At 39.9% G+C, this 24,548-nt stretch overlaps 1 protein-coding gene and 1 long non-coding RNA gene across 5 annotated transcripts in view; one reads left to right on the forward strand and one right to left on the reverse strand.

The window, feature by feature from the left end:
- The window catches only part of Nfia (nuclear factor I A), a 345,833-nt gene that overhangs the window by 151,646 nt on the left and 169,639 nt on the right, over window positions 1–24,548 (reverse strand). For all 4 annotated transcript variants that reach the window (XM_034504122.2, XM_034504120.2, XM_034504123.2 and 1 more), the window contains exon 3: window positions 10,773–10,838. In XM_034504122.2, coding sequence (XP_034360013.1) covers window positions 10,773–10,838 — 66 coding nt within the window. The remainder of the gene's footprint in view (window positions 1–10,772; window positions 10,839–24,548) is intronic.
- On the forward strand, window positions 6,278–22,704 carry LOC143442407 (uncharacterized). Its single transcript, XR_013110577.1, has 3 exons — window positions 6,278–6,390; window positions 15,822–15,921; window positions 20,611–22,704. It is a non-coding gene; the product is annotated as an uncharacterized LOC143442407 (long non-coding RNA).

Here is a 24,548-nt window from a genome sequence, read left to right on the forward strand (position 1 = left end):
TTACTGCCTAGCATTGCCTGACTGTGGTCAATATTCTTGATTGCCCAGGAGATGTGTAGAAAAATCCCACACAGAAAGAGCTGAGTTCTGAACGGAGATATTTGGTGCACCTGGCGATGATCAGGCTCCAAGCTTTGCTTTTACTGCAAAGTTAAATGTTCAGATCCTCTGCACAGAGAAGGGCTTCCTGGCTTGCACATGGTCCTCCTTCAAGTCTCCTTGGATGAAATTGAGCCTGAGACATTCTTGGACAAGATGAGTAACAGGCCCAGTATAGAGGATGGGCAATCTACACATACACCTTTTTCGCTGGCTCTTCCGGGCACCTGTTAAAGGCTGCTCAGAACTGGTCTGTCTCTCATGATCAGGAACATCTTGTGTGAATTTCTCTTATGGACTACTTTTGAAAACAGTTCATTTACCATCTCTCTTAACTGAAAATCCATCTTTCCCCTACTTTTTTGAATAAATCAAAACTATTTCTTCTGAGTTAGCCAGAATAGAACCACAAGCAAAAAGCTACATTCTATGCTACTCTACCTGGGCACGGGCATGTTTGCCTGCTATTTCTTGATTATTTACCCCTTGCCTCACTTCAAGGGGCACAAGTTGTTAACTCTTGATCAAACTAAAGTTTGCTGGGTTAATCTCATAATATCACTTCAGAATGGGTGATATATCTATGCCCTTTTCTCTTGTTAGGATCTTACTAAGGGTTCAAGGTTCTAACAAGACACTCAGTTGAAAAGCTTTCAGTTTCGACAACATTTGCAATTTTAAAAGAAGATAAACCTCTCCACAGAGTTAACATGATCTGTGACTGTGGGAATCGCCAGGAATCAGATCTCCTAATGAACTTGGTCTTTCTCACTGGAAATGGAGAATTAACCAATTCTTTTAAATAATTCACAAACCTGAAATTAAAGAGGTAAGGTGAAAATTTCTATTTCCTTGTTCAAAAAATTGGGACTGGAAATAAACATTTTTTTTTTTTTTTTTTTTTTGCTTTCAATAAAACTATATTCTTCCACCTTCTGCAATTGAAGCACTTTAAAATTTACTGGCAACTGTAATTGTTTTATCCCATCCAAGAAACATAACAGTATGTGGTATAAGATTTAAAACAAATCTCATTTGATACACTCAACCTCTGGCAGGAAAATAAAGTGAAAAGTTAGTTTACTATTTTAAAATGTCCACTAAAGTAACATATATTAATAATTTTTACTTCCTCCAAAAAACTGAAAAATGTTCCTAAAAAGTAAAAATACACTTTCCATAAAATATTATTTGCCAAAAATAAAATCAAGATGTCAACTAAGAGATATTTCATGTCCACCATGAGGCAATAAGGTGCCAAGGGGGCTTTACTCTACTGAATATCTCTTGGGACTAGTTAGTTGTGAGTACTGGCACTGTGTGTGTGTGTGTGTGTGTGTGTGTGTGCAATACTCACAGAACTGACTTACCTACTTAAGTATATAATATGACTCCTGTGTCTGCCTAAATAAAACCGAAGCAGATCTCCAGGAAGATGATGAGGTGAATGAGATAAGAGAGGACTATACATACCAAGAAACAAACAGGAAGCAAAAGGCACTAATGTTGTTAGAATCAAAACCAGCAACAAAATACATTTCTCCAGGGAAGTTGTAACATTGAAAACCAAATGCCTAAGAGTTTAAATTACTCGCCCCACATTATAAATCAATACATTATGAAGCCAAATTTGAAATCCATTCTTTCCACAATAGCATGTAAACGGCCAAGCATTTGGACAGCAGCTGGAGTGAGTTGGAGTGACTTTTGAATACTTGGCTATGGGCAAATAATTTAAATTCTCTGTGTCCTCATCTGTAAAAGAACACACTAACAGCATCCACTTTTAGAAATGGGATTAAATCTGCTCGTACATGCGGAACTCTTAGAACATTGTCTCAAATGAGTCAGTCAGAACATTGCTACAAAGACAGTCATCACTGCCTGACAACCAAGCTGTTGCTCCTCAGGACACCTAGCACATCTGGAAGCTGCACTTCCTCCAGGCTGTTCTCAGCCAATGACCGAGAGGAAGGACGTTGAGGCAGGCCCATTCCTGCACCAGGGACACAACAATTAAATAGATGGCTTTGATTCAATGACTCTCACTGTTCCAGACAAAATTCTCTTAGAAAGTCCCTGCTATCTGAGACTCTTCCTATGTAAACCAGTAGACCACTACTCTGTATCCCAGGCATTGGAGCTATATTGCAGTTTGAAGGTGCTCCCTTCCCCTCCACAATGTCCTTCACATTGAATGCTATCACAATATATTGTACTTAGAGAACTTGAACACCCTGGTATACAAAATGCCCTCAATGAATGTGAGCTATGATCACAAAACCAAAAATGATTATTTTTGCATTATTCACCCCTAAACCATGAAAGACTTTAATCCTATTTCTGAACACTGCTTCCCTTGAATCTGTGGCATTATTCATTTTAAATGTTAAAGGGGTCGACTCTATGTTAATCTGACATCTTCAGATAAGCTTGTTTTTCAATCTAAGCAAGTAGTCCTGAGGAACTAGCTCTCCAAACAAAGTCCTCGGATTTTGCTCTCCTTTTTGCAAGCATGGAGTCTTCTGTGTTCCAGCTTACCTGAAATGTCTTTTTTGACTCTACCTCTGAAAGTGAAATTTTCCAGTGCTCTATTATTTGAAAATTTTTCTATATTCACTGTCTTTCATGAGGCAAATAGTCTGCTAATAGCAATGAAAAAAAAAAAAACACACACACTTGGCTTTTCTCTCAACAGCAACTCACATAAGGATTCAGTTGATACCCAGTGATTAAATGTCTATGCTTACTTTCATAGGCTGAGTGACTCTCAACTATCTTTACTGCACCTATTGACAGCACCTGACAACTGGCTCATTGTTCCAAAACAACTACTGGGCAGTGCACCAAAAGTCATGAGAACTTGGAAGTAGTCTCTTCAGGTTTCATTTTTAGTGGGTTCAATTCTAGTGGTTTGACCCTTGGTGATCAGTGACGTCATCACAGTCTAATCAAACCTCCTACATACCACTATGATGGCTACTTCTCCAGCCTCTACAGGATGTGTGTGTAGAATTTGGACTAATTGCCAGTTAAAGTACAGAACTTAGCTTAAGTAATAAATACTTTGTGTATAAGTCTATTCCATGTGCTATATACCCCAGATCCTGCTTTGTTACTGGTCTGTTCTACTAAAATAGAAATACCTAAATAATAGCCAACTTTACTACTTAATTTTTGGGCTTTATAGTTCAAATGGCAACAGATCACAATGGCCCTCCCCATGAGCCTTTGTATAATAGCAACACATCCTCATTTGACTTTACTTCTCTTCATGGCATTTAACACTGACATGTAATATATATTACATGCTTATTACTAAGTTTATTGTCATCTTCTTGACCAAGAAGATAAGCATTATTAAGAGCTGGACTTGGTTTTGATTTGTGTAGTGCTAAAATCAAGCCTGTCTCTTAGAATGCACAGAACAAATATCTGATGTGTGAATAGATGAATCTTGTCTTCTGCCCCCTATCTAGGCTGTCAAGTTCTCAGGAACGAGATGTCTGAACCATGTCTGCATTGGCTCACCACTCCTAAGTACATGGTCTGAATACACTCTGAAGACTGTCCCTTGAATGGCTCCTGAGAACTGAAGAGTGAGCCGTCAAGCCACTTGGCTTCACAGATGATTGTGTCTGGCTTTCAGTGTCAGCTTCTTGTTCCCTAACATTCCCTGTTCGAAAACTTTTTGTTCATCTCTGAGCATACAACAAGTACTTGCTTGCTCTCTGGTTGTAAAATAACTACAGAAATCTAAGCAAGCACTGTCTCCCGTGTGGAGAGATTGTTGGTGGGCTATTTCTCTCTGGCTTGGACTTGCCACGGTATTCTTTATACTTCTCTTTTTGGTTGTTTGCCATATGATGCCTGTGGATGAGGCACATGAGACTCCTTGGCTCCCTTTGGGCTAAAGTCAACCAAGTATGGGAATTAATAGCCAAGAAGGAGCAGAATACTCTGCAGGAAATGATACCCCTCCCCCCCCACCACCTTGTTGGAGCCATCCCAGTAGAGTTCCTTGACAATAAACGCATGCCAGGGAAACAGAGTTGCCAGCAGCTGAGTCGAACCCGAAGTAGAGAAAAAGAATGAGCAAGAGGGAGTGAGAGAAGGTGCCAAGATCCTTGTGGTCCCATGAATTTTTCTGGCAGACAACTAATAAGTCTGGATTAGTGACCCTGAATCTCCAAATACATTACTCATATTACATTCTATTTATTACTAGTATCCATAATTGGATTATTCCATCCAAAAAGTAACATGTATGCTTAAAAATAAGAAAATTTTCATTCATTCAATTGACAAATGAGAAATGATCTGTTTGTGGCAGGAAAGGCTCATACACTATTCCTGAATCCAACTAGGCCCCCTGATACTTCCCCACGCTGCTATTTGATTGATGAGAAAGTATATATGGGGAAGTGGCCATCAGAAGTGGTCCTTTTAAAGGTATCTCTGTCAAGAGGTCCTCTTGTGCTGGCTCCAGGCTGCGATCACAGGGAGAACAGCAAGAGCAGGTGGAGCTGCAGCCAAGCAGCAGGTGAATCTTCTAATATACTGACTGGATGAAGACAACCTTACTTCAGTTCAAATGCTAGCCTCTAGGTTTATGGGTACATTTACACAACCCCGTGCAAATCACAAACACTTGCCTATTTTGAATGTTCCACTAAAAGGGCACTCCTGGATCTCTGATGAGACACAGGAGCAAACAAATTGGAGAAACCAAAAGAAAACTCCTTTTCTCCTCTTCACTCTGTAATTAAATAACTGTAATTACATAAGACATGGGGGTGGGGAAATATCTAAAAGAGATCACTTGCTAGTCCATTTCAGAATCTGAAAAATCAGGAAATGGGGGTCTAAAACATTCCCTATTTTGGCTTTTAGCCAACAGAGCTAGCCTGTTGTGTGGACAATAAATTGTTCACAGTGTGTGAGGATACAGCTACTTTTTTAGCGTGACTCCTTCCCCACTTTCCACACTGGCTTGTGTGTAAACTCAGCCATGCTTTTGCCTTACCCATATTTCCTAAGTCAAGACTGGGAAGTCTAGAGGACACAACAATGGGCCACACATGCTCAAGTTATATAAGAACACAGGATTCATCATGTTTCAAACTCTCATTTCAGATCAAGCCATGGTTTAGTCCCTGGTCTTTTAAAGAGAAGAGACTGGCTCCATTGCCTTGCTGAAAATTCATCAGTCAGAACTTAATCACATAGAGCTGAAAACCAGCAGGCATTTAGGCTGTAATGTCTCCCTGAGTTGGGGCCTTTACATATTTTAGAATATTGATCATTACTGTTATTGCAGCTATTTTGGTGGTCACTCTACTGTGTCTGTCCCTGCAGGGTTCTCTGAAGAACACTTCAGAGAATAATTGTTGCTAGGTAATTGTAAAAGAAAGTCATGCAAATTATGAAACATCGATAGACTGTCTTTACAAGTCAATGGTGCCAGACCACTCCTGCTTTTCCAGAAAAATGCAAGCTGGAAGGGTGCATTGCCTTCTCAGTTCTTGAAATGACCCCAAAATGACCTATTCATCAAAAATAGCCTCTCATGTAAGAAGTCCTTCCTGCAGTCACAATTTATTCATGTTGAAATAATTGACTTTTCTGACTTTTCCATGTTAGTAACATTGTGATTTAATATGGCAAAACATCTATTATATTTTTGGAGAAAGTAGAGAAAAGAAAATATTAAGTTGACTTTGTATAAGAACATTTACCAGATTTTAAAAAAAAAATTTCCAAAAGAGAAAAAGAAATTTACAGTTTTCTTATCTGACCCCCAACTTGCAAAGTGTATCTACATATAAATCTTAAGCTAGGAAGTCAATATCCTTATAACTTGTTTGGAAAATATTAAAATATTCAAAATATGTACAGAAAAAAGTGATAATGAGAACTAATAAAGTAATAACAATTACGGCAAAGATCAGCTGATTCTTTGTTCATTTAGTAACATTTAATAGTGATGCTGAGTTTAACAATTTGAGATGGGACTGGAATAAATTAAATTAGTCAACATCAAAACCAGAGTCAAAAACCAAATGAATAAAAAAATACAGCTAGAGTCAATATTCCAGGTGGCAGGTAGAGTTGCATAATTTCAAAATCTAGGGCAAGTGTCATGATTCATGGCTTTCCTCTGATTGCAGAGGCCCATCTGAAGGTCAATGTGGCAACATCTCAGAGCTGCCACATAGGAGCAAGCACCACTGAACCCAAAGAAAACGACCTCGGTACTTACAAGGATTCTCACTATCAGTAACAACTAAGGTATGGTTATTATTGGCTGACTATGGTAAATGGGATGGACACAGCTCTTCTCTTTCTGACAATGGAATTTTGCCCTGCCCATTTTTACTTCTGGGTGCTTTCACTGACGTCAAACCCAGTGGGGAATGTGTCTGAGGTCTGCCTGTGCTGACTGGCCCCTGATTCACTATGGTCCAACAGAACGAGGCCTTGATTAAGCAGAAATGATATCTCACAAACTTTGCGCTCATTAGTGATGAACTGGATACATCAGAGTTGGCAGCATCATCTAAACTGCATCCCCTAGACTGTTCAAATGGACCCCATGCTAACCACACATGCTCTGGGGCAGCTAAGCTTGATCTACTCACTCTAGCTTTGACTTCAGAAACAACAGGTTAATTCTAGATATTTCTGCCTATGAGCACACAAATTGGATATGTCCATCTTCTCCAGAGATGCTCGTCCTCCCTAAAACTTTTATGGTAACTCAACAGTGAAGAAATATACAAAACATATAAGGGTACCAACAACATTTATCAACTGATTCTATTTATTAAGCAATACCCTTGCATTGTATGTTTATGTTCAAAGTGAAAAGTTGGGCGGTGTGTATGGTCTATTTCAAGTGATTTTGTCATGAGTTACTCAGTTCACAGGCTTTTATTGATTTGTTTGGGGTTTTTTTGGGGGGGTATTTTCTTTTGTTTAATTTTGGTTTGCTTCTTTTGGTTTCTTTTCTTTATTCTTTTTTATCATGGGACTGGGTTTGAATATGGAGCCTCACCCCAGTAGGCAAGTGATTCGCCATTGTGCTATATTCCCAACACAATTTCCAGCATTTTACAGATTCTACTTGAATTATACTCCAGGTTTTTGTTTTTTTGTTTTTTTTTTTTTTTAAAAAAAAAAAAACTTAGCTAATATTTTAAAAGAAATCTAGGCAGCGTTCCTTTGTAGGACACATCTCTTCTGAAACACACATTCCTGGAGGTCCCTGAATCTCTTCTGCTGTTCACTAGTCCTTCTGCTCATGGATGATGAATGGATTGAGGTCATAGCTAAACAGTCAAATCGATGTCTACTCTGGGATTGTAGGACTTAAGAAGGAACTTACTGCCAGGCATCTAAGAGGCTGTCTACAAAAGATGGCCCTGGAAGTTCTGGTTTATTTCTGACATGATTCCTTCCGACCCAGGACTCCAGCATGGGGACCTAGAATAGTGTGGGCATTTACGACAAGCTTCACCTGAAGAACCTTTGGACTATTCCTGTGAGTGAGACCTTACACTATTCCCACCCACACTTGCTTCGATACGTGTGTTGTAGGTTCCTTTTAGTATTTCTAGTGTGCTTGCAAGAAAATGAAGTGTATGGAAAAAGCTCTTTTACTCACCTAGCTACCATTTAATTTGAACACAGGTCTGTATGGCTCTAGAGGCAGTTTTAACCATTAGAGTATATCAGTTTTGAGTGGGTACTTTATCTCTGGGTTCCACACAATTCCTTAAAAATTTTCCATCTACTACTCTAATTGCTCAAAGACTTGTGTTTTCTCGAGATTGAGTCTTAAGGGAGTATGAGCAAGGAGAACACAATTCTACAGAACACAGAAAACTGGCTACAGTGGGAAAAGCCAGCTGCATTTGCTTTAGGTAGAGTTCCATGGCCTGGCTGACAGCTATATGTACAGTTGCATAGGATAGCTAATGGCTGTAGGCAGATTTGCATGGCCTAGCTGATAGCTATAGGTGAAGCAGTGTGTCACCATTTATTCACTCTCTAAGGTTTACTGGGGACTAACATTTGCTTCCCATTACCTTTCTGGAGACCTAGGAGAAAAAGCTTGTTTTCCCTTGTGTGTGCTAATTAATAAGGAAGGAACAATGCGTTCCCACTTCATTTGAAGAACAGATTCTGTTAGGTCATCACACAGCAAGATTCCAAAACTTCATAGAGCTTAGCTGATATGCCTATGAGAGGCTCTGCTTTCAAAACCAAACAATTCAGAAACTCACACTCAATTCATGCTCACAGACTGGGGCAGTGAAGAGAAACACACAGTCAATCAGGAAGAATAGAAGGTGACCTAATGCGCTAGAACACCTTGCCCCAAACCATCATTCATTCCCTTTGCAATTCTGTGTCTTTAAAGAAAAAAATTATATTTTTCTTCCTATAATGATCTGTGAGGCTGACAAAGAACAGATGGAAGAAAGGAATATGCAAACCTTTTCTAGTAGAGAGGGCTAAGATACAACAGCTTTTTCTTAAAAACAACAACAAAACAAAACAACAACAACAAAAACCACTGACGCTTGAAAAGTAGGAATTTGTTAATTCATCTCTTGGATACAAACACTTCATTTCTTTGAACTCATTCTCATGAATCCTTGAGGTAGCACCAAGTCATCCCAGTTAAAAGTGAACTTGGCTGATATCACCATGCCTTTGGCCTAAACACCGGGCTGAGTCGTGGGATGCTTTTTGGATGGGAAATGTGCAATTTTGGTATTGCAGGCAGCTCCAGAGAGGTGTGCCAGGCCTCTCCCCCCTCAGTTTATATTTGCATGCGAACAGCTTGCCGGCCATTTTATGAAGACAGATGAATCGCAACCTGCTGGAGTGGTATCCAGACCTAAATATGTGAGCTACATATCCTACAGCTTACCAATTTTTAAGATAAAAATAAAGTATCTTTGGACACAACTTCAGGAACCTTAGTACAAATAGATTTTATGAAAAATGGACATTTAAGGCATCAGCAGCCAGGCCAAAAATAAAGAAGCAAATCTCTATATATTGCTACTTAAATTGCCAACAAAAATTAATATGCAGCTGTTTGGCGCCTGTACACACACACACACACACACACACACACATACACACACAAACATACATACACACACACACACATACACACACACATACACACACACACACATACATACACACACACACACACACACACACATACACACACACACACACACACACGCTTAATCTTGGGGGTATCTCCCAATCTTTCTTAACTGCCTCTTGAAAAGAAAAAAGAACAAAAAAAGCTTTGATAAAGGAAATTTTACCACAATACTAGGATGAGAAGAGGAACTGTCAGTTCACATTTACCATCACAGTGGAGAACTGCAACAGAGTTTCCAGGGTGAACAAAATAAAACGTGTTCTGAACCATTAGTGACAGAATTTCTAATTTGGTAAGGTGAACCCTCCATCACACAATACCAAATCATTCACTTTATGTATCCTTTCCAGATAACAAACTGGAGAGCAAAATGAGAAAAAAAGAAAAAGAAAAACAGAAAAAGAATGGGGAAAGGAGAGGAGAAGAATTCTCACTCATTCAGCAGGAGATGAAAAATAAAAAAGGATAGCATTTTATAGGCAAGGAACATGGGGGAGGGGCGTCCTGAACACTAGTAGCATAGGTATTTATTAGGATGAGGTCACTGGAAGAGACCTGGTAAGTATGTTACATGTATTACCTTACTTAATTTTCACTAAGGTAATACTAAAATCCTCAGTATTGGATGAATACTTAGAAGATAAATAAACAAATAGCCTGAGAGGTTAGTCATTTATTTGAAGATTTTATAAGATATCAATAAATTGGCCTATGATAGAGACTGCCATTTTTATTAAATGAGTGGTCTCGCTCAATCTAATATTACAACCTATAACTATGCTTCTCATCCTTTCGATGTGTATCACAAATTTGGAATATTTCACAAGGCATTGTTAAATATAAAGTATGCTTTCATTCTTAGAAAGTTTTCTATAATAGTAACCTCACATAGATATGAGATGTGGCTCAGTGGCAGAGGACCTGCCTGGCATGCCGGGGCTCTGGGTTCAATCCCCACTACTGCAGACAGGGAAAGGGAGAAGGAGAGGAAAACAAGTGAGAGAATTGCTCCATTTATAAAACTGAGGGACCCAGTGTTCTCTTGCTATTTTATTTTAGACAATTTATAGGGGAAAAGCCTTTGAAGATATGGTACTTTCTTAAGGTGATTCGCAAAGGGTTAAGCTCTAAATTATCCTGAAGACTGCTCGTCCTTGCATGATCTTCAGTGAGTATCTTTGGGCATTTCCCACTTTCAAAGGAGCTATTATAAAATGACATGGGAAGTCCGTGGTCCTTCTTTCACGCTGCCCAAGAATGTGCCTTGGTGCCTCCAACCCTCCTCTCACATTTCCAGAGAGTTAAATATTCTGGTGAGGGCCTTCATAGAGAGGGACTGGGGTGGGGGCTGGGGCTGCCAGGATTCCTCTTGAGTGTTCTCTGTGAATCCTCAGGTTACTGTGAGCGCCCACAGGGCAGCCTTGGCTGCTGGCCCCTGTGGACTCTGAGACAGCAGCACAGAGACCAATTCTAAACTTACCATTTTCTGGCTGGTCCTTAATGTCAGCATCACTTGGCTGGCTGGGACTTTCAGATTGACTTGAATCTGAAAAACATAAAGAATATAGCCAAAATTACAGGATCTGTGAAAGAAAGTGGAACAGAGGTGCCAGACTTTCTCAAAAGGTTCAGCCTATGAACTAAGAATGAGGACGTCAGAAAAATGACAGGATTGATGAAGCAAAGATGGAAAAAGAGATGTAGGTGGGGGTAGGTGCAGGATGGTTTAGCACAAATGCAAAAAAAAAAAAAAAAGAAAGAAAGAAAAAAGAAAAGAAAAGAAAAAAAAAAAGAAAAAAAAAAAGAAAACCTCAAACGGTTTTGTTTAAGCCTCCAGTCGTTTCCTTGGTGCTGGGTCAGTAACTGGAGCTCTCCAGAACCAGCAAAGAGGGTTCCAAACTCACTTCCTCATTATTTATACACTGAAGTCTGATCACAGCTTCATCCTCCACTACACATATTAGATGCTTGAGGCTGATCATAATAAAGGACTTATTTAGAAGCTCCTATAGAGAGCAACCCAGACAACAGCACAGACTGCATCCAGGCTCACATCCCTCAGCTCCAAAGTCCCAATGTTCTAGTGCTTGCACTGGAAGTAAGCAGTAGCCCAGACAAGGCTTTTCTAGGCTGAAGCTTCCTTCATGGGCAAATGTTTTCCTGTTGTATTGATGATGCATCTGGAAATCCCAAATGGGTTCATTAGTAAAAGCAGAGTCCTGTGAACATTTACTGAATTGATTTCTTAAAAACAAAAACAAAAAAACACAACATTTTTTTAATTAAAAAAATCTTTTCATTGGGTTAATTCTAAGTATGATAACTTTAAAAAAAAACGTTTACTTTTAGAATGAGATAAAATGAACTTTCAAAAGAATTTCATGGAATAAGGAGCAAGCATAGTAATATGTTTGGGAGAAAAGAGAAAAAAAATCAGGTGCCACATCTCAAAGAGAATTCAGAGATTCAGGACAACAGACAAAAATAATTATTTGAAATAAAAAATGTAAAACATCTCCATCTACATAAAGGGTGAATCCTAACTTCTACCTTGATGTCACAGGTTGAGCATCGGCTATCTTTAATTTGACTTCATCTTAGCAAAAAGCCAATACACAATCAAGAGTTACAGCATATAACCATGACCAAACTGAAAGGGTGGCTGTCTCTGGGACCTAGCCATAGCATCTCTCGTCTTTCCTAGAGAGACTGCACAAAGAAGTGGTACTCCCAAGGACCTTTCACCTAGAAATATTAATCTGTGCTACTAAAAGATTCCCAACTTTCAGACTATGAGTATCTTAATCATAAGAAGGGTTATGTCTACTTTAGAATTTTCAGACAATATTAACCTGGTAAACACAACACAAAATTCTGTTTGGTCAACAATTGAAATATCAGAAGCCATAAAGAGGTGGTTTTTAAAATTAAACTCTAGCAAAAGAACTTTTCTCATACTGTGACAATTGCTATTTGTTACAATAAACAAAACCAAAAGTTGTAATATATCAAAAGCCGGGAGAAGCCTTTCCAGAATGAACTGCAAAGACAAATACCAGGCCTGTGCCTAAAACTTGGAAATGCAGCTAAACTTATAGTGAGATCATATTTGAAAGTCTAATGACCGAAACTAGTTATTACAATAGACCATCTAAAATATAGCTAATTACTTCTCTTTCTAAGATCCTATTTTTTTCATTAAAAATTACAAGTTAAACATTTCAAAACTATTTCAGTGTGTTTTAGGAGAATCATCCTAAAACATGCCATCCTTATTTTTATTCTAAACAAATCTTGAACCTTTCATTACATAAAATTAAAGCAAAATATCTATATTTATTTTAAAGAAATTAATTTTGATCATACTACAAACTGATAAATTTTTGCCAGATGTAACATTTTCTTTAAAACCATACAAACAAATGTTTTGATTCCTTAGCTCAAATTGTACCTGTAGGTGTGACATCTTTATTACTAATGCTTCTCCATAAATCAGTGGACAGCATCTTTTCTGTCAATTAACCGAGATACACAATTGACAATGGGGTTAAATACTTATTCATCAATATTAATGAAAATAGGGATAATGAGCCCAAATTTTTTTTTAAAACCAGGAAGTAGACATCTTTGTTCGGTTCACTTTTTGTTTGTTCATATTTGTTTCATCACCCTATCTTTAGAGAAACAGAAAATAAGAGCAATAAGAGCTGAATATGAGGTATTTTTAAAGCTAGTTTAAAATTCCAAGTCAAGAAAAGTAAGCAGAAGAGTATCGTGAAGCTGAGTGGTACGGAAAGACTCAGGCTTAGTCTACAAGGGTCCAGCACCGGCATCTGTCGAACACTGAGACACAAACACTAAAAAAAACGGCATCTAGCCAAACGGAACGGAGCGGAGCATGAATTCTCAGTTTTATTCAAACCCCGGAGAATGTTTCCACCCCAGGTCGTCAGGCTAAAATATTCTATCCCAGAAAGGCTCAAGCAAAGCCAAAGCTCTACATGAAACCCGAGTGCCCTAAATCTTTTGATAATTATTCTCTACCCGTCCTGGTGCTGTTCCACGAGGAGGAGACACAGCCCCTTTCTCAAATGGAAAAGGTCACAGATGCCGTTAAGTACAGAGCCAACCAGATGACCAGAATTACAAATTAACTTCTATCCACGCACAACTGATACAAGTGGACGTCCTCTTCAGCGGTAGTGTCAAAACACTATCAAAACAAATACTTATTTTACTTTTCTCCTTTATATACTTTTTAGAGACCTGGCAAAAGACTTTGTCTATTTCTATTTTGGACAATTATTGTTTGATTTTTGGCCACTTGAAATAATTAGACATTCCCACCCCCCACCCCCCAAAAAAACCCATAAAACAGGATGGCCTTCTTATACAGTAAGCTCCCAATACCTGTATAACAGAATGATGGCTTTCTTCAACAGTTCCCTGGTTGAAAGCTGTATTTTACAATGACAAGAATATTATTTAAAGCGTATCTAACTGACAGAGTTAGAATGCTGGTGTGAGAAAGTACATTAGGGTTATCTGTTTTTCTCTATAACTGGGGAGTTTTTGTTTGTTTGTTTAATGGACCTTAAACATCAATCTAACCTTGAAAAAGTATCTGGAAAAAGTGATATTTCTTTGGGTTTCTAAAAAACGTATGAGCATACGTTTAAAACTAAAATAGACAGGGTTTACATATAGAAAGCTGGGTTAAGACCTCTTAAGTGAACTGGTAGCCATTTATCTATGCATTTTTATGGCATCTACAGCTATATTGCTGCAGTACTCAGATAAAGATAGTCCACTTTCAATATCATCACCAGAGAAAGAATAAATAAAAAATCCTAATGCTGACATATTGGTCTCTGTGCCTCTGACTTGTACAAGAAGAAGAGAACCTGTGTTACTTATACACACATTCAGTTCCTGAAACCTTAGCCCTGTTCCCTTTCAGAGTACTTCTTTAGCAGAATGCAAAGGACGACAAAAACATGTTAATGTGGTAAAAGTGATGAGAGGGGAAAACTATAGGTGTCACTTTTCTATATTTTATATTAATTAAACTTCATGGAAAGATGGCATATTGCCAATCTCTCCTGTCCTTGACCTAGAACTAATCCCTTTCCCTCTGATCCATCTTCCATTGTGCACACATCGCTCTTGATGCAGTTGATGGAAGCTGTGTGGTGGTGATTTCAGGCTCCTTCGGGGAGTTCTCTCCTCTGCTTCCAGCCCCTCTGACAGGCTGCCTGGCCCAGCCACAGAGCTCAGTAACTGCTCACGATTTAAACTCCCAATTCTCTTGTTCAGCTTCTTAACAATGGGCAACTGCCAGGAACAGCGAGCCACTGAAAAGTGCACAGTCACAGAGAAAGAGGAGTGGGATTCAGAAACCGAAAGCAAAGGATGGGAAGGCCAACATGCTGCTGTGTATGTCCCTTGTTGGGGGCTGGTAAGGGAAAGTGAGACACACCCCTCTGACATGGGGTTATCTGGAAACTCTGCATGATGGAAAGAGGCTGTCGACAAGCACCTTGGTGACCTGTGCACACAGAGCACTGTTCAGCACTCAGATGGCCTAAGAAATGTTACAGGATAAAATGCCCACTGGCAGGAACGTTTCCCATACTCAGAGGTACAAAGAAAAGAGAAGTCATGTGTTCTCCAATGGCTGATAAGTGCCTTGTAGGCCTTAAGATTGCTGCCAAGAACCGGGTACAGCAGAGCAGACACATGGTAGTATCCACCCTCCTCCTGAAATGTACCATCAGAATTCCCACTTAGCCAGTGCGATATCAACACAAGTCTATGGATCATGAAAGCACAAATTTTGACCTCCAGAGAAACACTTTAGGCTAAGTTTTAGCCTATCAACATACATAATGGTTTGGCTAAAGCTGAGCCTGCAGAATCTTTGCTAGAACTCGGTGTCTAGTTTTTAATCTTCCAAACTGAAAGAGTAAGAAGAAACTCATCCAGGCATTCAGATATACACACATACACGTAAAAAGTCAGTCCAGTTAAACAAAGTGAAATTTTTGTCCAAGAGTCAGAGTTCTCCATCATCTAAATGAAAGAGACTCAAAGATTGGAATGGATACTGTCCTGAAAATAAATGAAGAGCTGGGGGAGTTCCCAGGGTGAAAGGAAGGAAGAAGCTGTGTGCTTGCTCCGGCTGTCATCAACAATAGCTTTCGACAATTGTAGCCAATAGCAACTTTAAAACCTTAGTTAAGTTTCTGTCTTTATTGTTTGAGAAGGTGAGTACTTTGTAATAGAGGTAGGATAAGTAATTCATCTCTGTATCCATATAGGATAGGGCAAAATATATCTCTGATGGATAGTATAAGATTAAGAATTACTGTGTTTGGCTCTAGTGTCATGACATATTTACAGTGAAGCTATCTAGAAGATGAAATGGTTATGTCAGTCACATTTTGCTTATTCGTCCCACAGTTGCTGTTATTAAAGTTATTATTGTTGGAACACTACATTTAGAAATATTGTCTGCGTTTTTCTACAGGATCAAGATCTTAAAGACTGAAATAATAAGAAATATGAATGTTTATGTGAGAATGTAAAGCACTATCGTACAGGTCTTATGTGCAGAGACAGCTCAAGAGGTAAGCAATGAGGAGTGCCATACAATCAGCTATACAGAACGCTATTCATCATGGTCTGGTGAAAGACAAAGTTTGTAATGTTATCACTAAGTCTGAAATACAGAAAGGACAAAAACATTACTAACGGCCCTAGAGAATAGACAGAATCCTTTTTTGCACAACAACCAACCAAGCCAAAATTTCAGATAAACCCATGTGCACAACTGTGACTCAACTAAAGAGAAGTTAACATGCAATGACCTAGTTCTTAGAACAGATATGTGATAGGGTAAACCATGCCGAGTACATTTTCTTAAGTATTAGAATGGAAACACTTCCTGGTTCTTTGAACAGAAAGTATTATCTTTATATTAAAATATAAAATTTGATCTCTACATTTTTTCCTAGTGTGCTAGAACTATGTGTTTGTGTGCTAACTGACGGGATTACATAACGGGGAGGTGAGGTGGGCAAGAGCCAGCTCCAGAGGGACCTGGCTAGTTTGCACATGTTGTATTCGGTGGAGAGCGAAGGCTGTGTTTGTGCAGCAACTACTTGGAAGGGGTCCACCAGACCACCCCGGGGCTGCCAGCTGCTCTGGAGATCCGCTGGAGCCACACCCGTGCCTGGCATTTTCAAGGACTACATAAGACTGCTATGTAATTGGGGTTATTTTTCTTCCTCAAGACTTTTTCTTTTTATAATAGTTTTCTGAATAAGAAATTTGTGAAATATTAACTTTGTAGGAATTAGACTTTTGGCACCAGTGCTGGTACTCGAAGCCCATCTGTTTAACCAGGATTGTATACGATGGTGTGAGTATTTAGGGTGAGGAGTGAGTCAACTGTCTCTTCACCTACTCTCAATGTGTTAACTTCTATGTGCACGAGGAGGCTGTGGAATGATGCAGTTTTAACATGTTGAGAAAAAAAATTAAATGGAGTAACTATTGTGAGCTGACAGTTAGGGTGAGTCAGTTCTTAGCTTTAAACCCATGAATTCATTCACTCTAGAAGTAATAACACGACTCACTTGCTAACGTGTCAATCTTCATAACAGGTAAGTTTCAAGGATTTTTTCCTGTGATGTTGTAAGCAAAGTCAGCGATGGGAAAAGATAGAACTAATTTCTCACATTTTCTTTGACAAGGATCTATTACTGAGCAACACTAAAATGCCTATGTAACCATTTGAATTTTATTCTTCCTGTGAGAGGAGCAGATGACATATAATGGTAACTTTTGGTTTAATTCAGAATGCCTATTACTGAGTCAACCCAGCTGCCTACCCACTCCCAGGTAAACAAGGTCCTATGCAAAAAGTGTCGCTGTAAAACTATCATGTGTCAGAACTTACTTAACTCCCCGTGTAACTAATAGATTCTTAGAGTTCTCTATTTACTTGGAGATGAAGAAAACCAGCATCTATATTTCTGAAGCAGAAATATATGTCCATATATATTGTGAAGCATTCCCATACATATCCATGTCATAAAAGTAATCCATCCACTGAGAGTGCTGCAAGACAGAGTTAATCTCTTACATGTTCTTATTTATACATGTTATTTCTGATTCATTTAAGAACTAACACAGCCTCTACTGAGGGTGTGCTAGTCAAGATCAGGAGCAATGCAAGTTTCTTGTACTTGAATTTCATTATTGATGAGGGTATTAAATGATTTTTTTTAAAGGCAGTATCTTAAAACAATCTCAGCTATATAATTTAACTTCCTGTATCTCAGTTTCTTCATCTATAAAATGGGAACACTAGTAATCATTTAACCTAATGGGGCGGTTGCAAGGATTATTACAACAAACTTCACACTTAGAAGTTTATAGATCACATGCAACAGCATGTTTCTGCCACACAGGTCTTTCTCATCAGGTAAGTTTTTCACTTATAAAAAGTCAACTCCAACCTATACATGATGTGGTGCTGGTGTAACAGCAAGCAAGTATGGTTCTAAAGAAAGTATTCTGATACCCACCTGGGGGAAAGGTGTGTGTCTGCAATGATGGAGGTGCCTGCCTCATCTTGCTGGTTTTTATTCCAGACACTTGTGTGTAAAATCTGTTTATCAGGCAATACTTTGTCTGAGCCTGAAAGTAGTCTCTGTAGTAGCTGTAGAAGTCTTTGTAACAAGACGTACGCAAATAATTTCCCATGAGCCTCTGTGGCAAACAGAACCAAGGGAGGGAAATCTTTGTTGCTTTACCAGCAAGAAGCTACCTCTAAAGTCAAGTCCTCTTTGCTAGACTATGCTGCGAGCTTCATGGCTCAAGCACTCTCAGCTGCCTGTGCCTTTTCTTCTGAGCAGACCTGGTGTGTTACTTCTGGCAGACAGATACTCAGGCTGTATGAAGATTAATGGTGTCCATCATCCCGTGGGATACTCAGTCAGTGGCAAAAATCCCAGCTCTCTGGACTTTAAGAAGGTCTACCAACAGAGACTACCACAAAACCTTGTAAACGTAAATACAACAGAACAAAACAACAATAACAAAAACCCAGTTGTAACTATTTGCCCATCTTTTAAAAAACAAAACAAAAGCAGAAACTTTCAAAGGATTTCCTGAAGTCCCGTGAGCCAGATTTCTGACATGACGGTGAACCTGAGCTCCTAAATGAACTAAGGAAATATGCATTGTAATACTGAGTCTAAATATCAAAACCAGAGAGCTGTTAAGACAAGGTAATTCCAAGTATTTCTTCCATACGTCTGTGACTTATAATGGAATCGTTTCCCTATTACCTCTAACATAACCATTCTTTAAGACAACAACACAGGAAGAAGTAAACGGCATTTTCCTCTGCTCTTTCTTCTCCCCCTACCCCAAGCTTTGGAACTCTTTGTGCAGAAACCGGACTGGTGTAGCTAGCTTGTCCTGGTAGACAAAATAAACACATCAGGACTCTACTTGTTTGTATTCTCGTCAGTGGCAGTGTGTGCATCAGCAGCTAAAAACAAAGAAACTTTTTAGCCTCTCAGAAAATGCAGAGGCTTCCCAAACAAGGAAGGGAGGGGCCGGGGGAGAGGCGAGTGGGGGTGGAGAGTGGGGGTGGAGCGTGCAGAAAAGTCTGACAGTCCATTCAATATAGGGATGATGGCTATAATGCACCCAGGTCCCCTCGCTGATTAAATATGCATTGGCACAGTTTTGATCGATGTGAGCCATGGATCGGATGACACACCTGCAAAATCTTGAGCACAGAGCTCCCAGGAAGAGGGAAAATACAGTCTTGTCTCCTTATCTTTGTTTTCAAAGGCTCTCAATTTCTGTGCTTAGATATCTAATTTAATTCTCTCACCCCTCAGCAAACTGGATTAGGGAAGTCAATACTGCCTTTGTGCATCGGCAGGAAAACACAGCTTTCCTCTTATTCAATTTAGCTATGACCTTTAGACAAAGATAATGACAACTGTCTAACAGTCCAGTTAAGGTTTGAAGAAGAGGGTCCTGCCCCCAGGGTGGGGATCCCTAGGAATTTGGGGAGACCAAGAACCAAGGGTGAATGTAGTCATTTTCTCTCCTATCAAGGAAGAATGGGGGAGGAAAGCCAGGGAGTAATGAACACAGTCAAGCAGAAAGCATGGCAGGCAGGGATGAGACAACTAATCTCAAGTCACTGTGGCCCTGACACATCCAGATCAGAAAATAAGTCTACAACAAACTGTGAGAGAGAAGGGAAGAGCAACAGTTTGTCTGAAAAGCATAGGCACTTAATAAGGAAGCTGCTGATTATGCAGTCGGGAAAAGCACAAAGGTTCCATCTCCTTATATGTAGGAGTTCCCACACTGCGGAGAGATGGGACCAGACAGTGAAGTAAGCCAAAGATACTGCAGAGTAGCCATCCATGTTCACACCACTGCTCCCAGCTGATGGAGATATGCGAATGGACCACTCTCCCTGAAATGACACTGGCCCTGTTTCTTTTGTCTTTGGGCCTGACCATTCAGTCCATCCATTCATGAGTTTAGCACCTACAATGCAGCTTCTACTTTCTGCATCTTGGCGTAGACAATGAGGAAAAGTAAGGCACTGACCCACGAAAGAGCTGAATAATAGTGAAGGAGATCCTGTGACATCTCACAGTGGAATCCCGTGTCCTGCTGCTTAAGGTAAAGAAGTACTGTCACAGCTGTCCTTACAGACAGTGGCACTGGTGCAACTAAATGTACCTTAGTAATGCTATTTATGGGAGTCTGGATCTCCACTGTTAGTAACAAGGGCTGACTGAGGTGATCATTTCTAATAAAACAAAAAGAGTGTTAGGTGAAGTTACGGGTGAAAAGCTAGGTGATCACTGCAAAATTGGCATTGAAGGAAATGGTGTCAACTATTAAAACAATGTTATAAAACAGACTGTGTCTAGCAATAACAATTCCATGGGTGATAGAATGAAGAATTATTCACTGATTTGACCTGGGTCCTCCCTTTCATAGAAATGGCAGTTTTGGCAGAGGGCTTTGTACAAAGAAACATGGGTTCCAGTTCCTTCCTGGTTTATCTTGTAGCTGTGTGGGGTTGAGATGCCCTATGCCTCCTTTCGCTCCTCCTAACAGGTGACTCTCAAGACTATGAAGGTAAACTGAGTTATAATGTGCCTTGCTGGTTATGGGAGTGACTAGTCTCTAAGTGTTCACTGTGTGGAGCCAGTTTTCAAAGGGTATGTCACTCTGTCTATTTCCATATATTTTCTTTTCTGCAGAAGATACTACAGTGTGTGTACACACAGGGATTAATGCACCATTGAATCAGAAATGAAATTAGAAGACAAAAAAAATACAGTGTTCTGGACTATGGAATACAACTGGGCCTATCCTGGGCGATGCCATGAATGCTTTGGGGCAGATTGTCTGGTACTGAGAAAACCGTGATACCACAACACTGATGCTTCGTGTGGAAAAGCAGAGCCTCTAAGGCAGACACTTTATGACTCGGAGGGCTACTTTATGGTCCTAAGTCAACCATTTGGACATGTTAATTCTCATCTCTCCAAGTTGGGAAAGCTAAAAACAAGGGAAGTCCTCTGGACTCTTGACAGTTTTTCTAGCTCTCAGGTTCTGCACCTGAAGCAGGTTCTCAGTAACTGCTTTGCTGGTTTGGCTGCAGTCAAGACACAGAAGGGGTTCCGAGATGCTTGCTCACTGCTGATCATTGCGAGTACAACTAGAAATAACACACGTGCAATTCTCCATGCAAGTCAAAGGCCATCTCGTCTCTACCTTATCAATGACCACAAATAGCCCATCTAAGAGTTACAAGAGTTTATCTTCAGTAATTTGGCCAACGCTTGACCACACAAGCACACAGACAAGTGAATTCTTTCTCCTTATATCTTGACCCATTATGTCATCCAGATGAAAATTATTGTGCTTTGAAAGCGACTAAGTAAAAAACTTAGTTGAGTTATAAGCTTAGAATTTAAGACAACACTGCTTTTTTTTTTAAAAAAAAAAAATGGATTCATTTCTTTTATTTGGATGAGTGTTTTGCATATATGTATGTCTGAGTAGCACTTTCATGCCTGGTTCCTATGGACGTCAGAAGAGGTTGTTCAATTTCTTGTTAGCCACCATGTGGGTGCTGGGAACTGAACCCAGCTGCTTTGCAATAGCAACACGTGCTCACAACTGCTGAGCCATCTTTCTAACCTGACAATAGTAGTTTTTTACACTGCGTGAGGAATGGAACATAGGACCTTGAGCAAGGCAGACAATCACTGTACCACTTAACTGTGTCGTTAACCCTTTAAAAAATGTTTCAGAATTACTGTCTTTAACACACACCTGCAAAACAACATGATCTCCATTTCTACATTAACAGTAACTTTTCTCCTTGACTGTCCCTCCATCAGACACCTCTGTGTCGCCACAGGTGGAATGGAAGTCTCTCAAAGTTCACTCATCTTCAAGTGAAAACAGTTGCATTTTGGGCTTCTATGTCCTTATGATAAATGATGCAAATGATTTAAGCAATTCATTCCACTTTGGGGAGTTCCATTTGGAGTCTATCATGGCTTTTTTCCCCCTGACATATGCAGTGCTAAGTTATTTAAAATTAATTGCAGTACAATATTTTAAAGTTTCTTCACATGGTGCTAATCTCAAGTGCTTTGGATGTTTGAACCACACTTGGAAGACATCAAGTTCTGAGCATCCTTCTAGCATGGAGCAGCTGAACATCCTAAGAAGATTAGCCAGTGGTCCTCCCAGTGAACTGTAGTATAGCACCAAAGCTGCACCAGATCATAAAATTCCAAACCTGTGTGAGTTAACGCAAAGTAGGAAAAACAACTGCATATAACAAGGGAAAACAAACCTGCACCACACAACACACATGTTCACTTAGTTAGCTCTAAAATCCTGAAAGGCCTTCCAAGTGCCACCAGAAATCTCAGGGCCTTCACTGCCACCTGCACCTCAGTCTCCTGTCCTGCTGGTTTTTACTATAGGACATAGTCTCCATGATTCTCCTGTCTCGTGCTGGCTGAGAGGAAAAGCATTTCTCTCTCTCTCTCTCTCTCTCTCTCTCTCTCTCTCTCTCTCTCTCTCTCTGTAACTGGGATGGAAGGTAGCTTGCTCAGTAAAACCATGAATTTAAGTTGTCTTCCAAACAATGGTAAGAATTTGTGAAAGATTAGCCATGTGAAGTCTTTCAAGATGCATACTTTTAAAATTATTATTGTATAGACTTATTTTAGTGAGAAATATTTACTAGGTCTCTTCTTAGTTATTTGCACATTGTACAAAATAATATACATTCTGGTTCACCTTTCAAAAGTCAGCTTAGACCCCCTCAAGCATTCTCAGAGAAAAAGCTCCTTTTCTGTGGGCGGTTGAATTGATCAGCTCTTATCACAAGTGCAAGGCACTGGGAGAATCTAGTAGTCCCAAAGCGGCCAGGGCCATTCAGACCCTCACATTTGGCCTGTGCCTTAGAAGGCTGCAGCTGGCCCTTTAAATGGCCATTTCTATCAGCCCCTCATGGAGTTTAACTTCAAAGACTTTCTAACATTTGCCAGTGGTGGTGGTGGTGGTGGTGGTGGTGGTGGTGGTGGTGGTGGTGGTGGGGTAGCGATTTCTACAAACCGGAAAGGGTTTATCTGTTTATTTTATATTTAACAAAAAAATCACCAATCTCCTTACTCTTGTTTTTTATATATTTTCCTCGTAAAAGTGAATGTTGAGGGAAAAAAAGAAAAACAAACCAAAACTTAAGAAGAAGCTGCTGCATCACTGGTGTTTGAAACACAGCCAGGCTGTTCTACCTGCCAATCCCACCCACTCTCACGGACCCTCCTTCCACTCCTACTGGATTCGAGATGGATTCTTAATTTAAAAAAACAAAGTAACATGGATGTAAGTATACTTGTGTGTGTGTGTGTGTGTGTGTGTGTCAGTGTGTATGTGTGTTGTGATGCAGCCAAGGAGACCCTTGCCAGCTGGGGTCATGGTGTTTAGACTGGCAGCCTCCAATCACGTGTAGGTGCCTGTAGAGGCCAGGGGTTGACATTAGTGTCACCCTCCATTGGGTCCACCTTATGTACTGATGCAGGGTGACACATATTTAGCTAGTCTAACTAGTGAGCTTATTCTGGGATGGCCAGGACTCCAGTCAGGCAGTTACAAGGCTCTAGGGATCTGAACTCCAGTCCTCACCCTTGGGCTGAGCTATCTCTGTCATCTCCATGGGAGAGTAATCAATCCCTTTTCTTTTCTTTTCTTTTCATTTCATTTCTTTCTTTCTTTCTTTCTTTCTTTCTTTCTTTCTTTCTTTCATTATCTGTTGTTGTTGTTGTGTGTGTGTGTGTGTGTGTGTGTGTGTGTGTGTGTGTGCCTATGCTTGTGCCATGGAATGCTTTATAAAGGTTTAAACACAATCTTGTGAAACTGGCTCCTTCCTTCCTCCTGTTCATGGTCTTGAACTCACTCAGCTCACTGGGCTTATACAGTAAGCACCTTTCCATGAAGAGCCAGCTGGTCATTCTTGACTCTGGCAGCATCAACACCCAGGACATTGAAGCAATAGTGTTTGACACAGCCTTTTTCAACTTTGTCTTGCATTATTTTGGGGATTAGAACCCCCCCCCCCCACACACAATCCTATTATAATTTTTTTTTTAAAGCAGAACAAAGCAGAGGCACTGTTGACCAGGTGGCAGAGACAAGACAACAGGTCTAAATGAGACAGAAAGTAGATTGCAGTAGAAAGGCAAAATTAGAAATAAAAATCTGTTTCTCCTGAAATGAAGGTGAAGTGTCTTCATCGCATCTGTGAGTGACTAGGTTAACGAGGGCATAGTGAAGGAACTGCAGTTCCATAGTCTATCGTGGGGATGACAGGAAGACACGGCAATCAAATCTTCCCTTTGATTGAAAGTCATCACCTTTTAAAATAGCACGTTACCCCACAGGAGACTTCCCATATTAACAGAAGCTTTGATTCTCATATGGCTTCTCCCCCAAAGAATTCTGTGTCTGTCAGAAGCTCACCCTCCATTGCAACAGAGTTGGGAGGCACTAATATCTCTGAAAAGGTGGGACCTAGTGGGAAGTAGTTCCTGTGAGACCATGGATATGTCTGATCTCTTCCTAGTCTTTCTGTCTCGCTAGCTGGTATCTCCATCTTGTCCAAAAACCTCCT

The sequence above is a fragment of the Arvicanthis niloticus genome, chromosome 5 (assembly GCF_011762505.2).
Source record: "Arvicanthis niloticus isolate mArvNil1 chromosome 5, mArvNil1.pat.X, whole genome shotgun sequence".
Lineage (NCBI taxonomy): Eukaryota > Metazoa > Chordata > Mammalia > Rodentia > Muridae > Arvicanthis > Arvicanthis niloticus.